The sequence below is a fragment of the Epinephelus lanceolatus genome, chromosome 13, assembly GCF_041903045.1.
Source record: "Epinephelus lanceolatus isolate andai-2023 chromosome 13, ASM4190304v1, whole genome shotgun sequence".
NCBI lineage: Eukaryota > Metazoa > Chordata > Actinopteri > Perciformes > Serranidae > Epinephelus > Epinephelus lanceolatus.
The window spans coordinates 28087061-28108677 of NC_135746.1; the positions used below are offsets into that span (position 1 = coordinate 28087061).

The window sequence follows — 21617 nt, forward strand, 5'->3', positions numbered from 1 at the left end:
TCGTTAAGTCCAGGTAGACATTTGATCCAAATTTGAAGATATCATGTTCATGAGAATGAGACGGACACAAGGTCATACTGACCTTTGACCACCAAATTCTAATCAGTCTCCAATCATCAATGAGTCCAAGTGGGCATATGTGACACATTTGAAGAAATTCCCTCAAGGTTTTTGAGATATTTGAGATATCGCCTTCACTGCAATTAGACAGACCGAGTCAGAGTGACCTTGACTGTTGACACTTTGACCACTAAAATCTAATCAGTTCATCGTAGAGTCCAAATGGACGTTTGTGCCAAATTTAAGGAAATTCCCTCAAGGCCTTGAGATATCACATTCGCGAAAATAAGATGGACAGAAGGTCACAGTGACCTTGACCTTTGACCACCAAATTCTACTCAGTTCATCGTTAAGTCCAGGTAGGTGTTCTTAAGATATTACATTCACTAGAATCAGACCAACACAAACAACCCGAAAACATAATTTCTCCAGCCAGCACGGAGACATAAAAACTAAACAATGAATCAGTCCTACCTTTAGCTTGTACTCCTTCTCCTTGGTGACTTTGGTGAGCAGTTTGGCTTTCTGTCTGGTGAGCGCCTCAATCAGCGAGTCACACTGGGCCACGAGGCAAGCTTCAAACTCCACGCCGTTCTCCTGAAGCAGCACGCACAAACAGACAATTAGAGGAGGCAAAAATAACAGTACTTTCAGGCATTCAAAAGTCACTCTCATTACGGGCTTTCAGTCAGAAACAATCAATAAATCAACACTGTGACTAAAATAGATCTGTTGGTGTATTTTGCTTCATTTAGCAGCACAGCGCTGCTCTGTGTTTGTTACTGATATGTTAATTTACCACCCAGATCTTGTTCTATTTTTGTTTCCATCACACAAACCATAATTAACAGTGTTAATTATCTTAATAGATTGCGTACAAAAAACAAGTGTGTTTGCCATCTGTTTGTGTAATTGCCACCATTTTCCCTCAGGACACACATCCATATTATACATCATAAAAATACAGTATACATGGCCAAATGTATGTGGACGCCCAAATTATAGCACCATGGGCATCAAAATGATTTGTTGCTATAAAAGCTTCAGCTCATCTGCAAGGGCTGTCCACAAGCTTTTACAACCTGGCTGCAAAGATCTGGTCCCATTTAGCCAGAGGAGGTTAACAGCTGCTTAATTTTAGTAGTTTGTCATCTATGTTAAAGAATCTGGGCTTTTAGCTGTGATGGGTTTTCTGGAACATGCATCAGAATTCAAAGAGTAACTAATTATGCCCATTTTCAAAGTTCAGTTTTATTCCAATGGTTTAAAATAGTCCAAAAATATGAGCAAACATGAACAACTCTCTCTAAAATCCAAAATTTGAGCACTATAACTCAAATTTGTGATGTCATCAAAAATTAAGTCTGGAGCTGCAGCCAGGTGAATGTTTTGAGTATATGGGAACATTTTTTGTTTCAGAGCCGAGAACACTTCACTAGAATAAAGCTTATTTGGGTATTTAAAAAAGAAAACAAACATTCTGTGGGTCCACAAAAAAACTGTCTCCCATTCATTGTCTATAGAGCAGCTCCCGACTTGACAGCCTATGACATCACAAGTTTGAGACTTACTTCTCTGGTTTCTGGCTTTCAGAGAGGGTAGCTCATGTTCACAAAAATTAATCAAATTTCCCCCAAAATATTAATTAAATTTCTAGCCCATGGGAGTAACATACTGGAATTCTTAAAGCCCCCCTCCAGTGTATTTTCGCATATTAGGTCATTTCATTTTTTTTGACAATGTTAACCAGCCGCGCTGCTCGCCAAATATTTTTTGATAAATAACCTAATTTTGTGCTCAAAGATAAAAGATAGGGTTGTTGCTAAAACAGGACGATGATGTATGAGTATAATAATATCTGCAAGTCATATGTCATCTTTCAAGCTAACCCTAACCCCTAACCCACTGTAATAAACATCATACACATCGTTGTAAGCTAGCTGGTCAACTTATCTTGTATTTTATCATGAATGTAGCATCACAGCCTTAGTAATATCTCTGTGTAGTTGCTCTCCACTTTAGTTTGGTGTGCTGTTTATTTCTATAATGGCATTTGTAACCCTCAGCACAGTGAATCACACCAAATCCCACTAGCAAATATCATCATTTTAATGCCAGAAGGAACCCAAATCTTAACCACATTAGTGTAAGATCAGAAAACACAGCGTAGCTCTGCGTGCAGTAGCTACAGTAGCTGGCAGTTAATGCAAGAAGGATCCACAGGGGCATTTTTATCTCCGCATAGAGTTCACATAATGAGGAGATGAGGTCTTAGATAGTAGTGATTTCCAATCACGCTTCCTCCGCTGTGGGACACAGTTCAGATCTATAAGAGGATGAGTGCTGGAAATCTTTATTCCTCACTCCCACACTTTTCTTTCTCTTTATCCACCCATCTCTCCTCATGATGATCTCTGGCTCTCAGACAGAGCAAAGTAGTGCTAAGAGTTTTTTTTTTTTTTAATGCAATCCTCTTCATTTTGCAATAAGACTCTTAATGCCTGTTCACATTGCGGCGGCTGACAAGATATGACAGTGCAGACAGTGTGTGTGTATGTGTGTGTAGAAGTGTGTATGTGACTGGCAGATGCTGCGGGAGAGATCAGCAGCACAGCACTGCTCTCTACAGACACACACACACACACACAAATATATACACACACTGCACACATTTGGCTGGTGTGGGTTGTTTTAGTTTGGTGATTCAGTGGATTTACCCTCCTGCTGCACAGTGTGAGGAGTCCAAATGTGTCTCTGTGACTGATTTATTTGGAGCTTATTACCCATTACCAGCAGGTTCCCCAAAGCAAATATGTATTTAGTCTAGAAAAACATCAGTCCTGATGTAAATTATGTAAAGACCTCTACATGTGGAGGTAACTGATCAGACATGGATATCGGTTCTGGTAAAATCTTGCACAGCCAGACCTTCATGGGCGTCCTGAGGCTGTGAGACAACCTCTTTCAGAAATGGCGCCTGGGTAAAATCAAGAGGTGTGTCCCAGTTCCACCTGAGTATACTTCATTTTGTCATATCTAATGTGTATTTAAGTAACAGCCTGCTAATTTATTTGGTGCGTCAGTATCTTCAGACCACCATAAGCCAAAACAAAGACAAACCAGAGATCTGCCAAAGCGAGATTATCTGCAGGGTTATGATAGACCACTCCCCTTACTTTTGTTTTATAGCTGCATTAAATTCTGAGCTACCCAGGGCAATGTCAGTGAAGAAACTCCTCCTAGTACACAAAGGATTTGTCACTGATGATGTGATGATGAAAACATTTCATTCTATCAAACTAAAAGCTTTCTTGACATCACATGACATATTCTATTCTACAGCTATAGATAGGCAGAAGTGGGATAAAGAAATGTATAGAGTGTACTTGCACAGGTGTTAAATACAGTGGTGTTACCTGTATCTGCTGAAGCATGTTCTTGAGTTGAACCAGGAACTCCTTGGCATCTTTAGCTTTGTCGGAGACGCCGTTCAGGGCCTGGGAGATCTGGCACTGCAGAGACACACACAAAGAAATATACACAAGGATTAAAATACATAAAAAAGTGGGGTAACACTGTATTTGGATCGTCTGCCTACAGAGATTCAGCACTTTAGATTCAAGTCGAGCAGTTGTGGGAGGTTTTGTTGTCAGTCAGTGTAAAGTGTACTTCTGGGATGTGCTGCAGAGTGGGCGCCCTTCGCTTTTACATTGCTCTCAGGTACAGGCAGCTGCAGACCTTGACCAAAGGTGAATTTGAGTAAGATCAACACAGCTGTCCACAGGAAGTGAGGCTTTGCCCAGTTAGGCTCCAAGGTAACGTTATCTTCCACCTTCTGCTTAGAACTGGTTAAAACTACAGCTCACAGCAACTTAATACAACATAGTCTCTATTTTTTGTTTGATATCTTGTGTAAAAAAAATGTTGGTGCACATTTCTGATCTGTCATTAGCATAGTTAGCATTAGCTTAGAGGGCTAACTTGGCTTGTTTTCTGTATTATCTGATTGTGATATTTGCAACATTTCAACAGCCTATGAGCTGAGGTTCAACAATTCAGCTGTTTTACTTTTGTCTGTATCAATGTTATATGCTGTATGTTTATCTATATATGTGACAATTCACGACATATTCTCAGAATAATTTCATTCTGTTTAATCTCAGCTAATAAGCTGCTGAAATGTTACAAATGCTCTACAGACTATCTGTGGTAGGGTTGCAGGGATAAACCGGATTCAAGGTATACCGTGATATAAAACTTGATGGTTATCATACCGTGTACATTTGCTTATCTACAATATTGAGGGGGAAAAAATGCAACTGGGCGTTTTATTTCCTCTCTTTATTTAAGTTATTTTCAAAGGAGAGACTTTTTATACATACTTCCATGAACAAAATGGTTTTAAATTTCAGTTACAATAATAAAATGTTTATTCAACAAACAGTAACCCTTTAGTTTTATTCCTTTAAGGGTCATTCTGACAAACAATAATATAAATTCTGTAATACTGTGATACCACAAAACCGCAATATTTTCCGAGGTGGTTATCGTACTGTGAAAATTTCGTACTGTTGCAATCCAAGTAGATGGGCTATCCAAATAAAGTGTTAGCAAAAGGGGTGACCTGAGTCATATTGAATACTATGGTAAGTATTATTATTTACTTTTTAATAACTAATAAAAGAAAAATATACATTTTATGTCCGACCTGTAGAGAAGAAAAGGAAACAATATGAAGTCAGAAAGCTGAAGAAAGTAAAGCATGCCTACTTGCTGTTACTTACTGCTAACATCACCTCTAAACAACTTAATCTATACACCAGATATGACTGTAACACTGTATGGATAAGGCTGAATCAAGGCTCCTCTCCTTCTAGTGCAAACTGTGCAACCAGTACACCCAGTCACCATCGAGGCTTTAAGGCTTTTCCTTAGACGCCTGTTACGTAATCATTTAACCCAACAGACCATTCCCCCTGAATGCTCAGATTATGTCTGATCCTAGCCCACGGCAAAATCAATGGCACCCCCCTCACAGGCCGACACTCTGCATTGTTTTAATAATAGGGATTAAATTTTTAATCTAGATTAGATTATGATCCAGATTAGAGCCTAGAAAATCCACGATGAGTTTGAAAACACTGTCACTTGTTACTCTTTCTGTACAGCAACACTTCAAAACCGAAACTAATAAAGCAGAACCAAACAAACCAGCAAGAATGAAAAAAAATAAACCCTGTATATTAGGTTTTCCTGATGCATTGATGTAAATTAAGAGGCGGTAAAATCATCATAAAGAGCACAAAATTCATAACAACATTTACACCAAAGCCTCATTTATCACAAAAAGCCTTAAAATCGAAAATGTTACAATTTGCAAAAAAACATTTCACTCCAACATAAACTATATATATTACTTGAAATATAAGCCAAACATTTTGTCAGCAAGTGCTTTAATCTGAATACTGAGACTAATGCATCTGACACTCTTTAATCCTCACCAAATTGTCTCTATTTACTGTCCCAAATGCAGCACTTCCCCCAATTTTCTACCTAATTTCCATAAAATAGCCAAAGGGAATGTATATTTACAATGTAGAATATTCTCTATATCACTATCAACAGCTGTTTATTCTGTTAAGATAATTTGCATGTTGAAAGATGAGCAGCGGTACAGAAAAAAAGCAGTGAACAAGCAGCTAATGTTCAGCGTATCTTGGTCCTGCAGCTACTAGCGCAGATAAAATACTGGTGGCAGTAGCTGAGCAAACTATAAACATGAGTTAATTAATATGTTTAACCTCTGTGGTCCCTCTCTGCGTATTTAAAAGACCTCATTTTAAAAGTCTTTCAAGTCGGGTAAAAATAAAATTAAAATTATTTGATAAAAATAAATCATGCAACCGTGTTCGGACTGTGTGTGTGTGTGTGTGTGTGTGTGTGTGTGTGCGCGTGTGTGTGCATCAGTCACTGGTAAATAAGAAAAGACAGGACAAAGGAAGCGCACACGCGGTTACACACATGCCAAGCTGTGATGAATCTGCTCCACTGTCGCCACACCCACATTTCCCACCTGCTCCTCTTTCTCTGAACACACACACACACACACACACACACAAACTGAGCCAGAAAGCGACATGAAATGGGCAGAACTCCCTTTTTGTTGGTAAAAATCATGCAGTCAGTAACAGCTGTATTTGCTATATGCAGAAAAGTGTGATCAATATGCCAGTTCTCTACGAATGTTCTAGATTTGAAACTCATGTGACTTTCAAAAGGATCAGCCACATGCATCACATCAGAGAGACCAACATCCAGTACTTTGTCTTAAATCTGCAATTAAGTGCTGAAAATAAAGGATAAAAAAAGATTCTGTCAACACTTCATAATTATTAATGAACACTTAAGTGGTACTCCGTAAATTAAGAAGTCATTAGATGTCAGACACTCCTTTCATTGTTCAGTAGGAATCGAAATAATATCAGTTTCTATCTGTTTCATGTGCTTTGTATGTACAGTTATTTGGTAATTGTTTTTAAATACTTAGACTTTAATTATCTTAAAAGCAGCTCAGTTGCCAAAAGAAAATGTTGGCATTATGTGTCTCTGCAAACCATTAATATGTTACATTTGCACGTTTCATACATGTCAAATCAACGTCTCAAAAGTGGCATAATACAAGAGCTGACTTTGTCATCAAGAGTTGGAGGGGATGTTGGATGGTGTATCACCCAGACAGGACGCCTGCCAAGCTGCAAACAACTGCTGACCACTGTTTGAGACCAACAAACAACAAAGCCGGCTGTGTTGTAGAGAGTCATTGTTGTGTTTCCATCGACTTTTAAAGCCCAGCTCAGACAAAGGATTCACGTCGAGACTAGCTGAAAAAACAACTACTTGCATTGTGCTGTTCTGCAACATTGTAAAAACCTGATGGTTCACATTAATGCAACTAGATGAGATGGTGTATCATCTCTATGCAACAACTCTGTACTTCTGTTCTGATTGTAGTTTTTCAGGCTCATTTTGTGGCTGAATATGATTTGTAGCTTCTTAAAATATGAATGAGGATAGTGATAGTGAGATACTGGCTACAGTTGCATTTGTAGGATGAAATGGTGAAGAAACAGGTGACAGGCTTTATGTTCTAAAACCAGCCACTGATTTGACCAGCTGAGTTGCAGGCGACACCATCAGCTGGCTTGAGGTTAAGCTCAGACTGGCCAGTTCAAACCGCTGTAACTTTTCTCTTCAGTGTTCTAAAACGGCTTCATCTCATCGCCAATCTTTGGTCTGAACTGTGCTTTAGGCTCCAATTGTGGGTGTTTTGTAGTGACCTGTCGGCAAGGATAGTGCTGTTGTTTTCTTTTTCTGAGACATCACTGCTTTTCCTGCCAAAATTGTGACCCCCAAACAGAGTATTTTAAGCCAAAGCATGATCTTTTCCAAACCATAACCAAGTGGGTTTTGTGCCAAAACCTAATGTCACAGGCCACGCTGCCTGTGTGAGCAGCACATGACAACTACCTCGTGGAACTGCTGCGGCTCGCACACGTGCAATATTTGCACAAACAACGCTTCCTGCAGCTATAACTACAGTTTTTCCACCGCCGTGTAAGCCACTGCATTGTCGGCAGCATGGTCCTGCAAATTTTTCATAATAAAAAGCTCTGTGTTAACAAATGAAGGGGTTCTGTGTGCAGAAACATTGTGGAAATGTAGCATATCTGCAGTTTGCAGAAACATTAAATGTTAACCTTTTTTTCTGCTAATTGGGTTGTAACATCTCAATAAAACAAAACCTGAATTAATGGTCAATTAACCTTGTATTAGTGTCAATCATTACACATTATTTCCCCTTTACTATTCCTTTAGTTATGTCTGAAAGTAAATCTCCCACCACACACATACAATGCCCTGCATAATCCCCTCTCCACATCTCCACAATAACCACTCCACCCCCACACCACACCACACCACACCACACACAAACACGCTGATCTTATCCCTGTCCATCCCTCTTGTATGCACGTGCTGTCCGGAGCCAGGAGGAGGGACGTGTGGAGGTCATGGTTCATGAATCAACCCAACCCTTTCTGTGGAGCTCCTCGATGCTCCTCACCAAGAGGCCATCTGGCCCAGCAAGCTGTCTGGTCTGTATGTGTGTGTGTGTGTGTATGTGTGTGTTTGCATGCCAAGATGCTAACAAGGGGATGACGGATGTGCCATACGCGGGCCGTCCTGGCACATCCCCTCCTCTCTTGTTTGTTCTGTCTGGTCCTACATTCATTTCACTGCAGCGCTAATCATCAGGTCAAAGTTCTGAACTATGCATCCGCCCACCTGCCTGACTGCCTGTCCGCTCCTTCATTTACTATAGTGGACCGCTTTTATTCATTCATTGATTTCTTAACCAATTAGTTCCTTTTCAGAGGGGTGGGGAGCTGGAGTCTATCCCAGCATGCATTGTAGGCAGGCAATGAGGGGATTTGTCAGAGTAGCCATTGTTTTTCTCTGTTCTGTATCCAACAAGGTAAAGTCTCAATGGCATTAAAGTCTATTTTGCAAGAGAGAGGTGGACAAAAAGGCAGCAATAAACACTATTAAAACAACAAACACATTGCAAACAATAGAAACAGAACACAGCAGTTGTCACACACCACAAAAGCACACAGATAAATCCCAGTTAAGCTGCATACACAGGTACAACACAGGTATCTCCTAGAAATGACGTTATTACTAATTTGCGTTAGCAGATTTGTTAATAAGGAACTATAACAACATCTGGAATACAAATTTTTGTATGTCGCCCATGAACTCAAATCATTAAACAGAAACCACAGTCTGTTACTAACCTTCACCAAAGTGCCTTCATTACCTAAACCTAACCACAGACAGGAGTCTGGATGTGAACACCAATCCCACAGTCCTGCACTTTGTTGCCAACCATGCACCTTAACTCCCTCCTATGACTTCTGGGCAGTCACTCATACAAAAATAAAATTGCCTGCAAACATAATCAATGCAGTAATTACATTTTGTAAAACAATATAATACAAGATAGTACCATTTAAATGCAGTGTCTAGGAGAGAGGGTTGCATGTTGGAACAGGGTATCCATTTATCTCAATATGTCTACAGCCACCACCGAGACACCCAAATGTATGCCTTATAGGAAATACAATTAACCTGTCTAGAACAGCAAGCAGCTTTTAACTGTGGGGCGACACAACTAAACAGTGAGCCACATGCTCTTATGAATTCACTCATGCTGCAGTAGTATATGTCTACATACTGGAATTGCAAACATGTCACATATTCTGGTGCTGAATATGACAGTTACCTTCTGCTTCACACTCAACATTTGCTGCATTGTGCTTTTCTTATCTAGTACACCCCGGCTGTTCTCATGTACTGTCTTCCTTCAGACAGTAAAGCACTAAAATTCATATATGTTCCACATAATCATGAGCCAGTAATATGTGTATAACCTATGTATTGGAGAAGGCTGCAATCACGTAACCAATACACCCATGGGAGTAAAGATGGAAGCATTCCCATAAGGACAAACGTTGGGTTGGCAGATGGTTCACAAAGCACATGAATCAAACCAGGAGAGTTTCCCCAAGGAATTTCGGAGACCGCTGTTCAGAACAAAGTGTGAACTTTGATTGAACTTCGATTCATTTCACAGTTCATCGTTACCATGTTTCTTTTCCTCACAGTAACTTTACTTGCCTAAACCTAACCTCCGTAAATTAACGGTAAGTATGTTACTTAACGTTAACATCATTTTGGGGCGCTAATTCCTAGGATATCACACTGACTGTTGTGCATGCTTTTTTGTAGGATACCATACGAACCATTGTGTGCGGATACATTGCTATACCAAGCTATAGCACACAACGTATATGATATCCTACAAAACCTGCAGGCACAATAGTTTGTATGTGATCCTACGAAGTAGCGTAATGTTACATCCTTAAGGTACAGTTACATAATTAACAAAACATTATAGAGGGTAGGTTTAGGCAAGTTAATGTGGTTAGGTTTAGGAAAAGAAAAATGGCAAGGACATACCTTACAATGACTTAAAGTTCACACGGTTCCAAACATGCGACTCCAGGGGAAGGTCCCAAGGGTAAATCCAGGTTTTTATGACCCATGCACCACCCCAACCTGCCTCCTTACAAGACTGCTTGGGACTGCTTCCTTGTTTACTCCCATCAGCGCATTTGTCACGTGATTGCAGCCTTTAAAAATATGATATGTACAAATTAAGGCGCATTACTTTTCGTAGGAAAACATACAATCAGTTTGCGAGAACAGCCTGATACTATAATATCCTATACTATCGCCATCTGCTGCTCTAGATTTTTGTCAAGAAAATTTGACCTACAATTAGGTAACCTACTTAACATACAGCTGAATATAACCACTCAACAATGTCCTGCCCAAACGTGTCTTCACCAAGACACCGAGCTGTAATTAAGCAGCTGTTTAAATAGATCACAGTAATGACCACGACGCTGTAAGACATTGTCAGACTGAAGCTTTTTATTTGGTTATTTGTTGACTCTAAAGAGGCCAAGTCTCCATCATCACACAGTTGTTTTATTTGCAGTAAAATATATTTGAAACTGTTCCTCAATGACTTTTTCCTTGACTCTTAAGTCATTCTGTTAATCTCCTAATCTTTTTTTGGTTAGCGCAGATTAGGGGGTCATTTAACAAAATTCTACATAACTTGTTGTGGATTGCATGTTGTTTACTTTTATTGAAAAAATAACATTGTCAGCTAATTTCTTCTATAAAACGCTCCCTAATAAGAATAAAACCTTTTCTAACATCAAAATTTAGAGGTTTTAAGATACCACTTTATGAGACACCTCTTCATACCAGGCCTGAATTCACTGTTGTCACAATATCTGGATCTAAATTTGGCTACAGTCAGGATGCGTCAACCTACAGGAGACCCCAGAAAAACTGTGTGTAACAGTGTTGAAATGTGACAAGTCTGCCCTGCAGGAAGTGAGCCTCTGAAGAGATTTGGAACAAAGCAGAAACACAGAAACATGAGAAAATCATGCAGTGGAGAAGGAAATTGAAAGTGAATAACAACAAGAGATGATAAGACGGAGGATTCACTTCAGGGATTGATGCACCTGCAGAACAGAAATGTACATTTAGAAAACCAATTTCTGCCCTCCTTTGTTTCTTTTGTTCTCCTCTCCTTGACCTTTTTTCATCTTTTATTACTCCTCCAACAAGAATGTCATTTTTCTTTTTTCCCACTGTCAGCACCCTTCAGCACTCCTCTCAGAGACAAGTGCTATTATCTCATTATCTTATTATAGGAGCGATGGAGGACCATTTATTCAGTCCGTGACATTCAGAGAGACCAGTGACATTCGTGGAGGCACAGCTGTGCTGCTTCACTGATATGTTTCAGCTCAACAAATAGCAGGATGCAGGGGAGAAGGCAGTAAAACTGATTCAGGAGGGGAACTGCTTATAGCGATAAAAAGGCGGCTAACTGGAGAGCAGGAAGAGCGTTTCAACTTCCAGAGAGTGTGACTGCTGGATCTGTCGGTGTAGATGCCCCTTCACAAACAGAGTCAGTGTAGAAGTATGGAATTATTGCTATTATTGTTAAATAGTGACAATAGCTGTAAGTAGCTTTGATGTTTAGTGGAAAGGATGATGATGATGATCACATTAGCCTTCAAACCAACCAAAATGACTGCACTCAGCAGCAAGAAAAGATGGGATGTTACGGGTCTAAAGAGGGTAATAAATCAAATATTCAGCAGAGTAATCGCTGACTGTAAACAGTCTAAGAGAGCAATGCTGCAGTTTGTAATCTGGTAATGCACATTGTATCACACCACTGCAATAACAACTGTCTTCCTGCATCTCAAAATTGGGTTCTGGCAACCAAAACTCTTGGACGCCTGTCTCGTCCTTCAAATCACTGTTGGCTTCATGAGCATTTGTCCAAGAGGACAATCTCTCCCTAACCTAAAGTCTTTTGAGTGCCTTAACATAACCATAGAAATGCTAATCATGTTTTAGTTGCTACAAGAAACTAGTGTAGGGAAAACAAACAAAATACACTCTTAGGAAACATTTTGCAGTTATTTTCAGTGCATGTTGCAGCTTTATAGATTTGTTCATTAAAGGTCTAGTGTGTAGGATTTAGTGGTATCTTGTGATGCATAATGCAGACTGCAGCCAAATAAAACTTCCCCCATGTGCCGGGTGTCTGGAACAGAGATACACAACTTATTTTGCCCAGACGGCCATTTTTGCATTATGACAGGAGACCAGGGGCCAATAAATGAGCAAACATTAATAATGTTTACCAGTATGTAATAAATGAATTGCCTGTTCTAAACCTTAATATTTGCTGTCCTCACTCATCTTTGCCATGAGGCAAAACCAGTCACAGCAGCCCAGTGAAGGTGCGCCTCTAAGATTTGAAGAAATTCAAGGCTTAGCCCAGACGTCTGTCGGATGGTGGGGGAAGCCTCCCCTGGCACTTTTCTTGCACTCTGGCTCCTTAACCACATTTAAAGTACAAAAAAATCCTCAGTGTGAAGCAATATATTTTAATTGTGAATTAGAAAATGGTCTGTGGGCCACCTGGCATACTATTGGGGACCAAATCTGGCCCATGGGCCACAAGTTAAGCATCACTGGTCTAGAAAAACTACAGTGGCTGATGTTAAATTACAAATGACCCTCTCTAAAGCCAGTGTTTGGTTTGTCCATTCAGGGCTACTGTCGAAACAACATGGCAAATTCAGTGAAGGAGGACCCACTGTGTATGTAGATATAAACAGCTTATTCCAAGGTAACAAAAACAGAACAATTTTTAGTTTTAGGTGATTATACACTAACAAAAAACATAGTAATAAATAATATATTCAATGTCTGCCAATATGTCCTACTAAATTTAGGTATGCTGTGTTGAACGATGTCCTGTCTTTTGCTGGGGCAAATTCCTTACATTTGTTATCACTACTGTAACCCTAATCTTCATTACGTCAATTTAAAAGAAAGGAATCCCAGTAGCATTACATTACTGTTGCTAAGGAGTACTATATATAAACTTAATTCTTAGGTGACACAGATGAGAATAGCGACTTCTCATTTCTAAGCATACTACCTCACTGTTTATTTGGCGACTGTAATTTGTGGGTCGATAATGAAAAAAACAATTACCTCTGATGTGCAAGCCTAGCAAAGCCTCAAACAAAACAAGAAACATGAATATTTAATTGAAATGAATGAGATACAGAACAAATCTTTGCCGTGGCTGTTTCTGCTGTGACCACACTTTAAGAAGCAGTTGAATGTCTGCGACAAATGAAAACCTTGTATAATGAATCACACAGGAAAAGGTAATATTTAAGTCATCTTATACAAATGGAATAAAAAATAATTAATTTCTTCATTTCTTTTTTATGAGTCTGATGAAGCCTGTGGCAAAATGCATTGTTCACATGATCACATGTGGAAAAAATGCATTTATGAGGAAATAATTTATGTTTTTTTTTGCCATTTTATGAGTTCCGCTGTTGTGAACACCCAAGAAGGCACTTAAATGCTGCACGCAAAACAATTATATTTCACTTATGAATGTGACTATTTATTTTGTATATTGGAGGAACACTTTTATTAGATGTTACCAGACTTGTGATTGATCACTGTTAATACAAATGTTTTAATCAGAATGGGCCCCAAAACCTCATCTCTATAGAGATTGTAGAGCCCCTTTCACACATGCACAGCAAACCTGGAATTATCTAGACATTACCCGAAAGTGCTGTATGTGAGGACGTAAATGTCCGAATCAGTCGGACTGTATGTTCAATGAACTTGACCATGCCAGCTTCCTCGTAAAAAGTCAGTGTAATGTTTGATGAAGCCCATGTAGAGCACATAAGTGTCTGGAGAATTCACAACGAGCAAGTGGGCGTGTTGATGATTTTCTACCATGAGTGTAAAAGAAAACACACATCCCAAGGTGATGAATACGGGTTATTTACATGAAGATGGCAACAACAATGCCTAACTGGAGACATGACAAGATTTGGGAACTTCTAGAAATGTAAACTTTGTTTGAGTTGCTCATTCTAGTTATGCCAATTCTTCTGTAAAAGGTCCTCAGGGTCTTTCGTCACAGTTACACCAAGACATGAAAGGTCTTTAAAAGCCTTTTTAAATGGAGTAGACTGTATATGTCACATCAACTTCCTTAGAAATTGGCATCAACTCACTTTTGTCCCAATTAACAGAGAATCCGAAGAGTCTGCTGAAGTTGCTAATTAGAGTCAAAAGATGAGGTATTGAAGCTTGAGGATGAGAAATGAACAAAAGAATGTCGTCTGCATAGAGTGAAATATGATGCTCTTGTCCATACTGTAAATGTCGACAAGAGATATTAGAAGGCTTTGTCTAATACTGACTGCTAGGGGTTCAATAATCATTGCGAACAAGAAAGGGGAGAGGGGACACCCCTGACGCGTCCCAAGATTTGGGAACTTCTGTCAGTAAAGGCCAAAACTGAACATATCAAACAAATTAAAGGAATTACAAGAGACTCCGTTGTTCATATGAGACAACAGCCTGGGTCCCTGTTTAAGAGACTTCAGGTTAAAGTTCCTCAGTTAGACACTGAGGACATACACAGACAGTTAATCATTGCTGTACAGAAACAGTTGAGTGGTCACAGTTTTTGCCTGGATTGAGATCAGTTTTCAACCATCAGTGGCCTCTAATGGCTTTGAGTTAACAGAGTAGACAAAGTGGGAATCATGCATAAAATTTCATTAAAACACCTACTTAAGATCATGTTCACATCTGAAAATGTGTACTCATTCACTTCTAAAAAGAAATTCATGGTCCATTTTATGTGAGAAAAAAGTTAACTTTAATTTTCAGTCAATGTTCAATCACTTTGGGGAACTTTGTTAATGCTGTAGAGAAACAGTTATGGCAAGTAATCAGAGAGAAGATGGGGGTTACTGTGACCCACAGGAGAACAATAGGCAGCTCTTATGTGTTTGGCTGTCAGCCGGGGGAATGGTTGATGGTGGTGTTGACCTTGTCAGAATAATACCCAGGGGACACAGAGAGGAGTAGGTGGAGGAGGGGGCCGCACCACCCACCTCCACTTTTATTTCTTCTCATTTGCATTCATCAGCCTTTAGGTCCTCCTCTATCTCTGCTTTCATCTACCCTTAACCCTGGCTCTCTTTTTCATTAGCAATTCTGAATTGGCTCTGATATATTTTTGACATTTTAAACCTGTTCAAAGAAGTACTTAGTGGAAAATTGGGTTCTACTTTTGTGAATCATAGTGCACAACTTAATACATGTGATAGGCGCTGACCAATCAAATCAAATCACCTCTTCTCTTTGCCTTATAAAGCTCTGCACCATGGCACACTGACAACTTTGTGACGAAGAAAGCAGCCTAGAATGAATCCACTTCTCCCAAAAGAAAACTTGCTTCTTTGTGCAGATACATAAAGCATATTGAATTAAAGAGCTAATTTAGTTAACATGCTGCTCTGGTCCTTACAGATCCATTGCCCAGTGCAAGAGAAAAATAATTATACCACATGAAGATCCAAAAAGAGTCAGCGGCAGATTGCATGGAGAACTTGGCCACAACCGAAAGCTAGTTCCTAATATATCACAGAGGAGGCAGCTGCCTCCGCAAGCTCCACTCTCCGCTGTGTCAGAGTGCACAATCACAGTTCTGTTCTGTTCAGTTTGGCAACCATTCACACTATATCTACATGTAAAAATGTTTCTTTCATTAAAGAAAAATCTGAATCACATGATCAACCATGAAAAGCAGTAATATGTTTTTGAAAATGGTCTGCTCATGTTTGCATGTGCTGGTAAAAACACAGAAGTAGCTCAGGCCTGTAAAACACTGTTTGCACCATCATCAAAAACTGCTTTGTTCAATCCGAAGTTCAATTTTGTCATTAGTCACTATAATTAAAAATATTACCATACAAGAATAAGTGACCAAATCTGTACAAGATACTGAATGTAATAAATCAACTGCATCCTCCTTGTCAAATCATAGGTAATCTAAAATGACTGTACCAGAACAAATTATTGAATAACTGCCCACAACAACCTCAGATTGTTCTAATATAAATTCACCCAACAACTGCATGTATGCTTGTGCTGCCAAAGCTGACTGCTATAAAATCTGATATATATATATATATATATATATATATATATGTTTAAAATGTAGCCCATAAAAGCAACAGCCACTTTAAACAGACGACCAGAACTACCTCATATACTCATTTACCATTTACTATTCTTGCCTGGTATGCAAGCTGCTATTCTAATTGTTACATATGCACTACTTGATTGCTCTTACATATATATATTTTGTATTACCTCTTCTATTCTCTTTGACATCCTTATTTATACTTGTCCTTTTGCACTGTCTGCACAGTGGGTCAATTGAGAGTGAAACGTTGTTTTGATTCTCTGAATGTCTGTTAGGCTACATAACTGTAGAAGTGACAATAAAGCCTTTTGAATCTCTAATCTTGAACTCTATACATACAGTATACAGTATATAGCTGTACTTTACAAGAACAACCAGTCTTTCCCTCCCTGAGTCGAGTCAGCCAGCTGTGTTACAGTATTAGTGTTTCACATCTGGTGGAGGTCAAAACCAATCTCCTTTCCCCTCCTTCCTCTTCATCAAATCCCTGCCACACTGGGCTGACGCTGAGTCAAGCCAAGTCAGCACATGTGTATGTAAAAGGGCAAACAGTGGCTACTCTCACCGTCTTAATGATATAACAAAAGCAAAAACAATGTGCTTTCACTGTAATATGATGTTCAGGTGGTGATATGATTGAGACAGGGCTAATGAGTGGGAGTAACAGCAGGTATATGTAAATATGGGCGGCTGTGGCTCAGAGAGTAGAAATCGAAGGGTCTGTGGATCGAGCGCCATCTCCGCCTGTCTGCATGTCGAAATATGCTTGGGCAAGATGCTGAATCCCAAATTGCTCCTGATGGCTGTTCCATCAGTGCGTGAATGGTTACTGAGTAGCAGGTGGCACCATGTACGGTAGCCTTGGCCTTCACCATTTATATATGTATAAAAACTGACCTACAGACCGACATTTGCGCTGCTAGCGTGACAAACAAATCAACCTAACTGAAGTGTTGTGCAAGTGTTACACTAACCCAGAAAACCAACATATGGAGCAGAAGTTATTCTTCATACACAGCAGAAAGCCTTGATACTATTAAAACTGCTATATGAAGCTTTTTTAACATCTCTATGTAAACCATCAATATTTATAGCTTAAGGTTTAGTGCTTAAACATGTAGCTGTGCAGCTGTGCAAACGCCTGCTTCATCATCATGAGTGAGAATCTATACATGCTGGTTAACTTTTGAACTGAGTGAACCTGTCTGTTATGAACCATTAACTACATTACTAATACATTACTGTGTGATGTGGAGCTCAAGTTCAACTTTGTGTTTCCTTCATTTCTCAGTTAATCAAACAGCAAGTCCCTGTTGAGAGACAAAAAGAAACTTCAAATGCTTCCTCTTCTGTTCGCTATGATGAGACCTTTCACAGTTAACCAGAGCACAACACTGTCACATCCTCTCCAGAGAAATAGATTGCTCCCCGGTCGTCTTAGATAAACCATAGAATGGATCAGTGGGTACAGCCAGAACTGCCAGAGTAAAGGAAGGAGGAAGCATCGTTTTATCCCCTTGACTTCTCCTCGTGGGGGTTAGCTTTTGAGGAGAGAGCTCAGAGGCAACAAAAGTGCTGCAGAGCAAAGAACAGCCCCTCTAATCAATAATTGATTAGGGCATCTTCCATATTAATACATGCAGAGGGTAGGTGGATTGCCAGGGGCGTAATTGTCAGAAAATGACTGCAAATTAGGGTTTGTTGGAGATGATAAATCTGTTATGGGCTATCATGGGGCACTGTAAGATCTCAGAATGCTAACAACGCCAGTGTTACTACAACAAATGTCACAGATGCTGACAAATGCACAGAGGCTGGTATAACTCTTATCTGTAAGCATATAATCTGCTGCTTAATTTATTGGGCTTCCTAATGAATGAGCAGCCGCTTGTAACCATGGTAACAATGCTCATTGTTCCACTATAGGATGGCCACGTTCTCCTCAGAGGTCTGGCTTCAGCACTTGTTCTGCTACCAAAAATAGATCACGCTCACACACACACACACACACACACACACACATACACAGACAGGACCATACTGGGTTAACTACAGTTACACACACAGCTTTTCTGCAGAGTATGTCTGCTCTGCTGTGTTACAGCGAGCAGAGAGGAAGTGTAGTAAAGTGTGCATTAACCTACATTCAACGCACAAGTCCAGCAGCACAGCCTTGAGTTATTCTGTGCCAGGGTGTGTGTGTGTGTGTGTGTGTGTGTCTGTGTGTGTGTGTACTCATGACATTGTGAGGACAGAAATCTGTAACACAGTCATATTATAGAGGCTGAGCTCCCATGTGGAGACATAAATCCGGTCACTACAAGGTTAACCATTTATTTTTTAGGGTTAAGACTTGGTTTTGGGATTAAGATTGGAATTTAAATTAAGTTCCACGTCCTACATCCTCTTACAAGAGTACTCCACCTTTTTTATCCGCCTTATTAGCATTGCACCTCTATAACATTGTCAGTCTCGAGATGAACAGTTTGAACACTTTCTAAAGAGTATCGAAATTGAGGCAACAAAACCCAGAGATACTGTCTTTATTATTCCACGCATACTAGGTTACCCATAATGCAACTTGACTGCTGTTAGTACCATAGATGTATAAAAAGAACTGGATACAGAGTTGGAGGCAGGGTCCCGTTTCATTCCTATGATAGTTGCTCAGTGGCGCATGAAGCCAAAAAAGTTTTCAGTGGTATATCATGAGGGCCATAAATCAGACCAGCACATACAGGTACCTCAAAAAATGTCAAGACTCCGCCCCCTTTTTGGGGATAAAACCCCGAAGATCCTGCCGATGTCAATACAAATTGACACGTTCATTCTTCTTAAACAAGAGTACTCAATGCCTTAATAAAATAGGGTTGGTCACTGTCATATCCCATCAGTCTTCCCCTGTCCAACTGGATGAATAACCCAACACAGTGGCCACATCTTGCTCATCAGGACATCTATATGTGATTGAATCACCAGGTATCGTTGGGCTGAGTGTTCTCCTTAAATAACCAACCTGCTAATAGCTGATGTTTGACGAAGGCTGAGATTTAGTTGGAGACAACAGTCTGATGCTGCTATACTGTATGACTGTACTGCAGCAGCCTCCCACTCAAGCTGACATTAGCCATCCATCAGCAGTAACTGTCACCAGCATCATTTAGCAATTTACCACGCTGACAGAAAATATCTAAGTGACGATGAGTATTTAAGCATTAAGTATGTGCCTCAAATCTCAGTGTGAAAGTCTTGGTTACGCCCTTCACAACAGCTTTTTTAATTTTCCTGTTTCTCTCTGACAGTACATCTCTTTCTCCCAAAAGGGGACACAGAGTTGGCAATGCCGATCTGACCCTGGAGCCAAAGCCTAAGCTGCTATCTTCTATCTTTTTAAATACATGGCAGGGAACCAAATCTGAGATTAGCATTCTTGAATATATTGTTGGTGTAACCAACTAAACACCAACTCTTCAGTTTGCTTTAGTCATTTGAACCAGTTGGTTTAAAGTAGAAAAGTGGAGAGCTATTTCAACATCGTCTGTGTATGCTGTTGCCGTCTATGCTGAACGCTGGATTGTTTTCCCCCAACAGAGAACATGGTGATGAGAGCCTACTCTGAAAGAAGTATTGCCGATCTTATGTATAGAGTAAGCAAACTAGAGACTTACAGCACAGAGTGGCTAACTTCAGCCGACCAAGTAGTTCAAATCGAGTTTAGCCCTCCGCTAACTTGAATGAGAGATAAAAAAAATGTAATTGTATAGCTCTTCTAGACTTTACGAATGTTATTGGACCAAATGAATCAAATCACGATAGTGAAATTAGTCATTTTGTGTGACGCTCAAAAAATGTATCCACTGATTTACAGACATCTTTCTAACAGTGTAAAGCAAGGTTTATGCTTCTGCGCAACTACGACACAGAGGGCTTTGCGGAGGCCTTGCGTCCCTCTGCGACCGACGCAGTTACCTCTCTCTTCGTTGTCATCGTAACATTTGTAATAAGAGCATTTGTTGTTCAATGTCGATCATTTCGATCTCCAGCAACAGTCTTTCTCTCTCGGTCGCCATCTTCACTGAGACTAGAGCAAAGCCGGAAGATAATCAAACAATGAATGAGCAATGACCATAGACTTCACAGAGTCTAGGTCGGTATATAAAAAAACACCGCGCCCCCAAGCACTTTGGCGGGGAATTGCATAGCAACATAGACCAAAAGGACGCAGAACTATGATAGGCACACAGCAACTGTGGAGCAACTCCATGCATGTTGCATCGAGTGTACGCAGAAGCATAAATAAACTTTAAGTCTATAGGAAGAAGTCTTTTTGGGCACCATGGCATCACATGACGGACCTGGGAGTTGTAACTCCATGTTTGCCAACTACATAAAATTGGCTTCAAAGCCCCGTGCTGTTCTGGAGTGCTTGGATAGTGCAGTCAGAGATTCGGGTTTGTTATGCTAGTAGCAGCTAGTGATGACAAGCGGTCTACAGCGGTAAGCTCATATCTTTCTGAGTCCACACCCCCTCCACACGTCTTACATCAAATAAATCCTCAGCAGCAGTCACTGGTTGTACTGAAAAAGAAAATGTGCAACACATTCATGTTTGAAGCTAACAAGAGACTCTGAGTGACTGATAAATGCAACTAGGACAAAAACATTTTTGGCCCGAGACTAAAAGTCGACAGAATGTCCTCATAAGCACTGTGCTACATATGAGCGTGTGTATCTGTGTGTGTTGCTGGGCCTGAGGTAACAGGCGAGTAAGGCTGACCTGTCATGGTCGGCGAGCTGCCATCTGGAATGAGGTTAGTCAGGCACAGCCAGTCGGCACAGTTCAGCACTCGCACTAAATTACCTCGGTAAGAGCGTCTGGGAGAGATGAAAGCACCTATTTCTGCTGATAAAATTGTAGTAATTCTTGTAATGCAGCCTGAGGCGCTGAATTCAATTTCACAGGACATAAGAGGTATTAGGCACTCCACGTCACACTGAGAAAATCAGCACACTGTTTTTATCTTGTGCTCGTATTGAGACGTGTCATGAGGTTTTTCTAATATGTACAACTCATAATTAAAACTCTGACTGTGGCATAAAATGAGCATAATGCACTGTATCTGTAGAAGACAGGAGCTGATGGGGATAGTGATTACTGTAGCGTGAGTCACTTTCCGAACTCGCTTTCTGACCTGTAGTCTGACTAAGATCAAAAGCTGCTTCTGTGCTTTTATATCACAGCCTTCCTCCTACTGTGTCTTAAAAAAGAAAAAAGCATGAGTGG

General features: G+C 40.1%; 1 protein-coding gene across 3 annotated transcripts in view; it reads right to left on the bottom strand.

Annotated features, from left to right (window-relative positions):
• Positions 1-21617, bottom strand: part of trim67 (tripartite motif containing 67) — a 78386-nt gene that overhangs the window by 43904 nt on the left and 12865 nt on the right. For all 3 annotated transcript variants that reach the window (XM_033648644.2, XM_033648643.2, XM_033648642.2), the window contains exons 2-3: positions 3477-3572; positions 535-657 (exon numbers count right to left, since the gene is read on the bottom strand). In XM_033648644.2, the coding sequence (XP_033504535.1) occupies positions 535-657; positions 3477-3572 (219 nt within the window). The remainder of the gene's footprint in view (positions 1-534; positions 658-3476; positions 3573-21617) is intronic.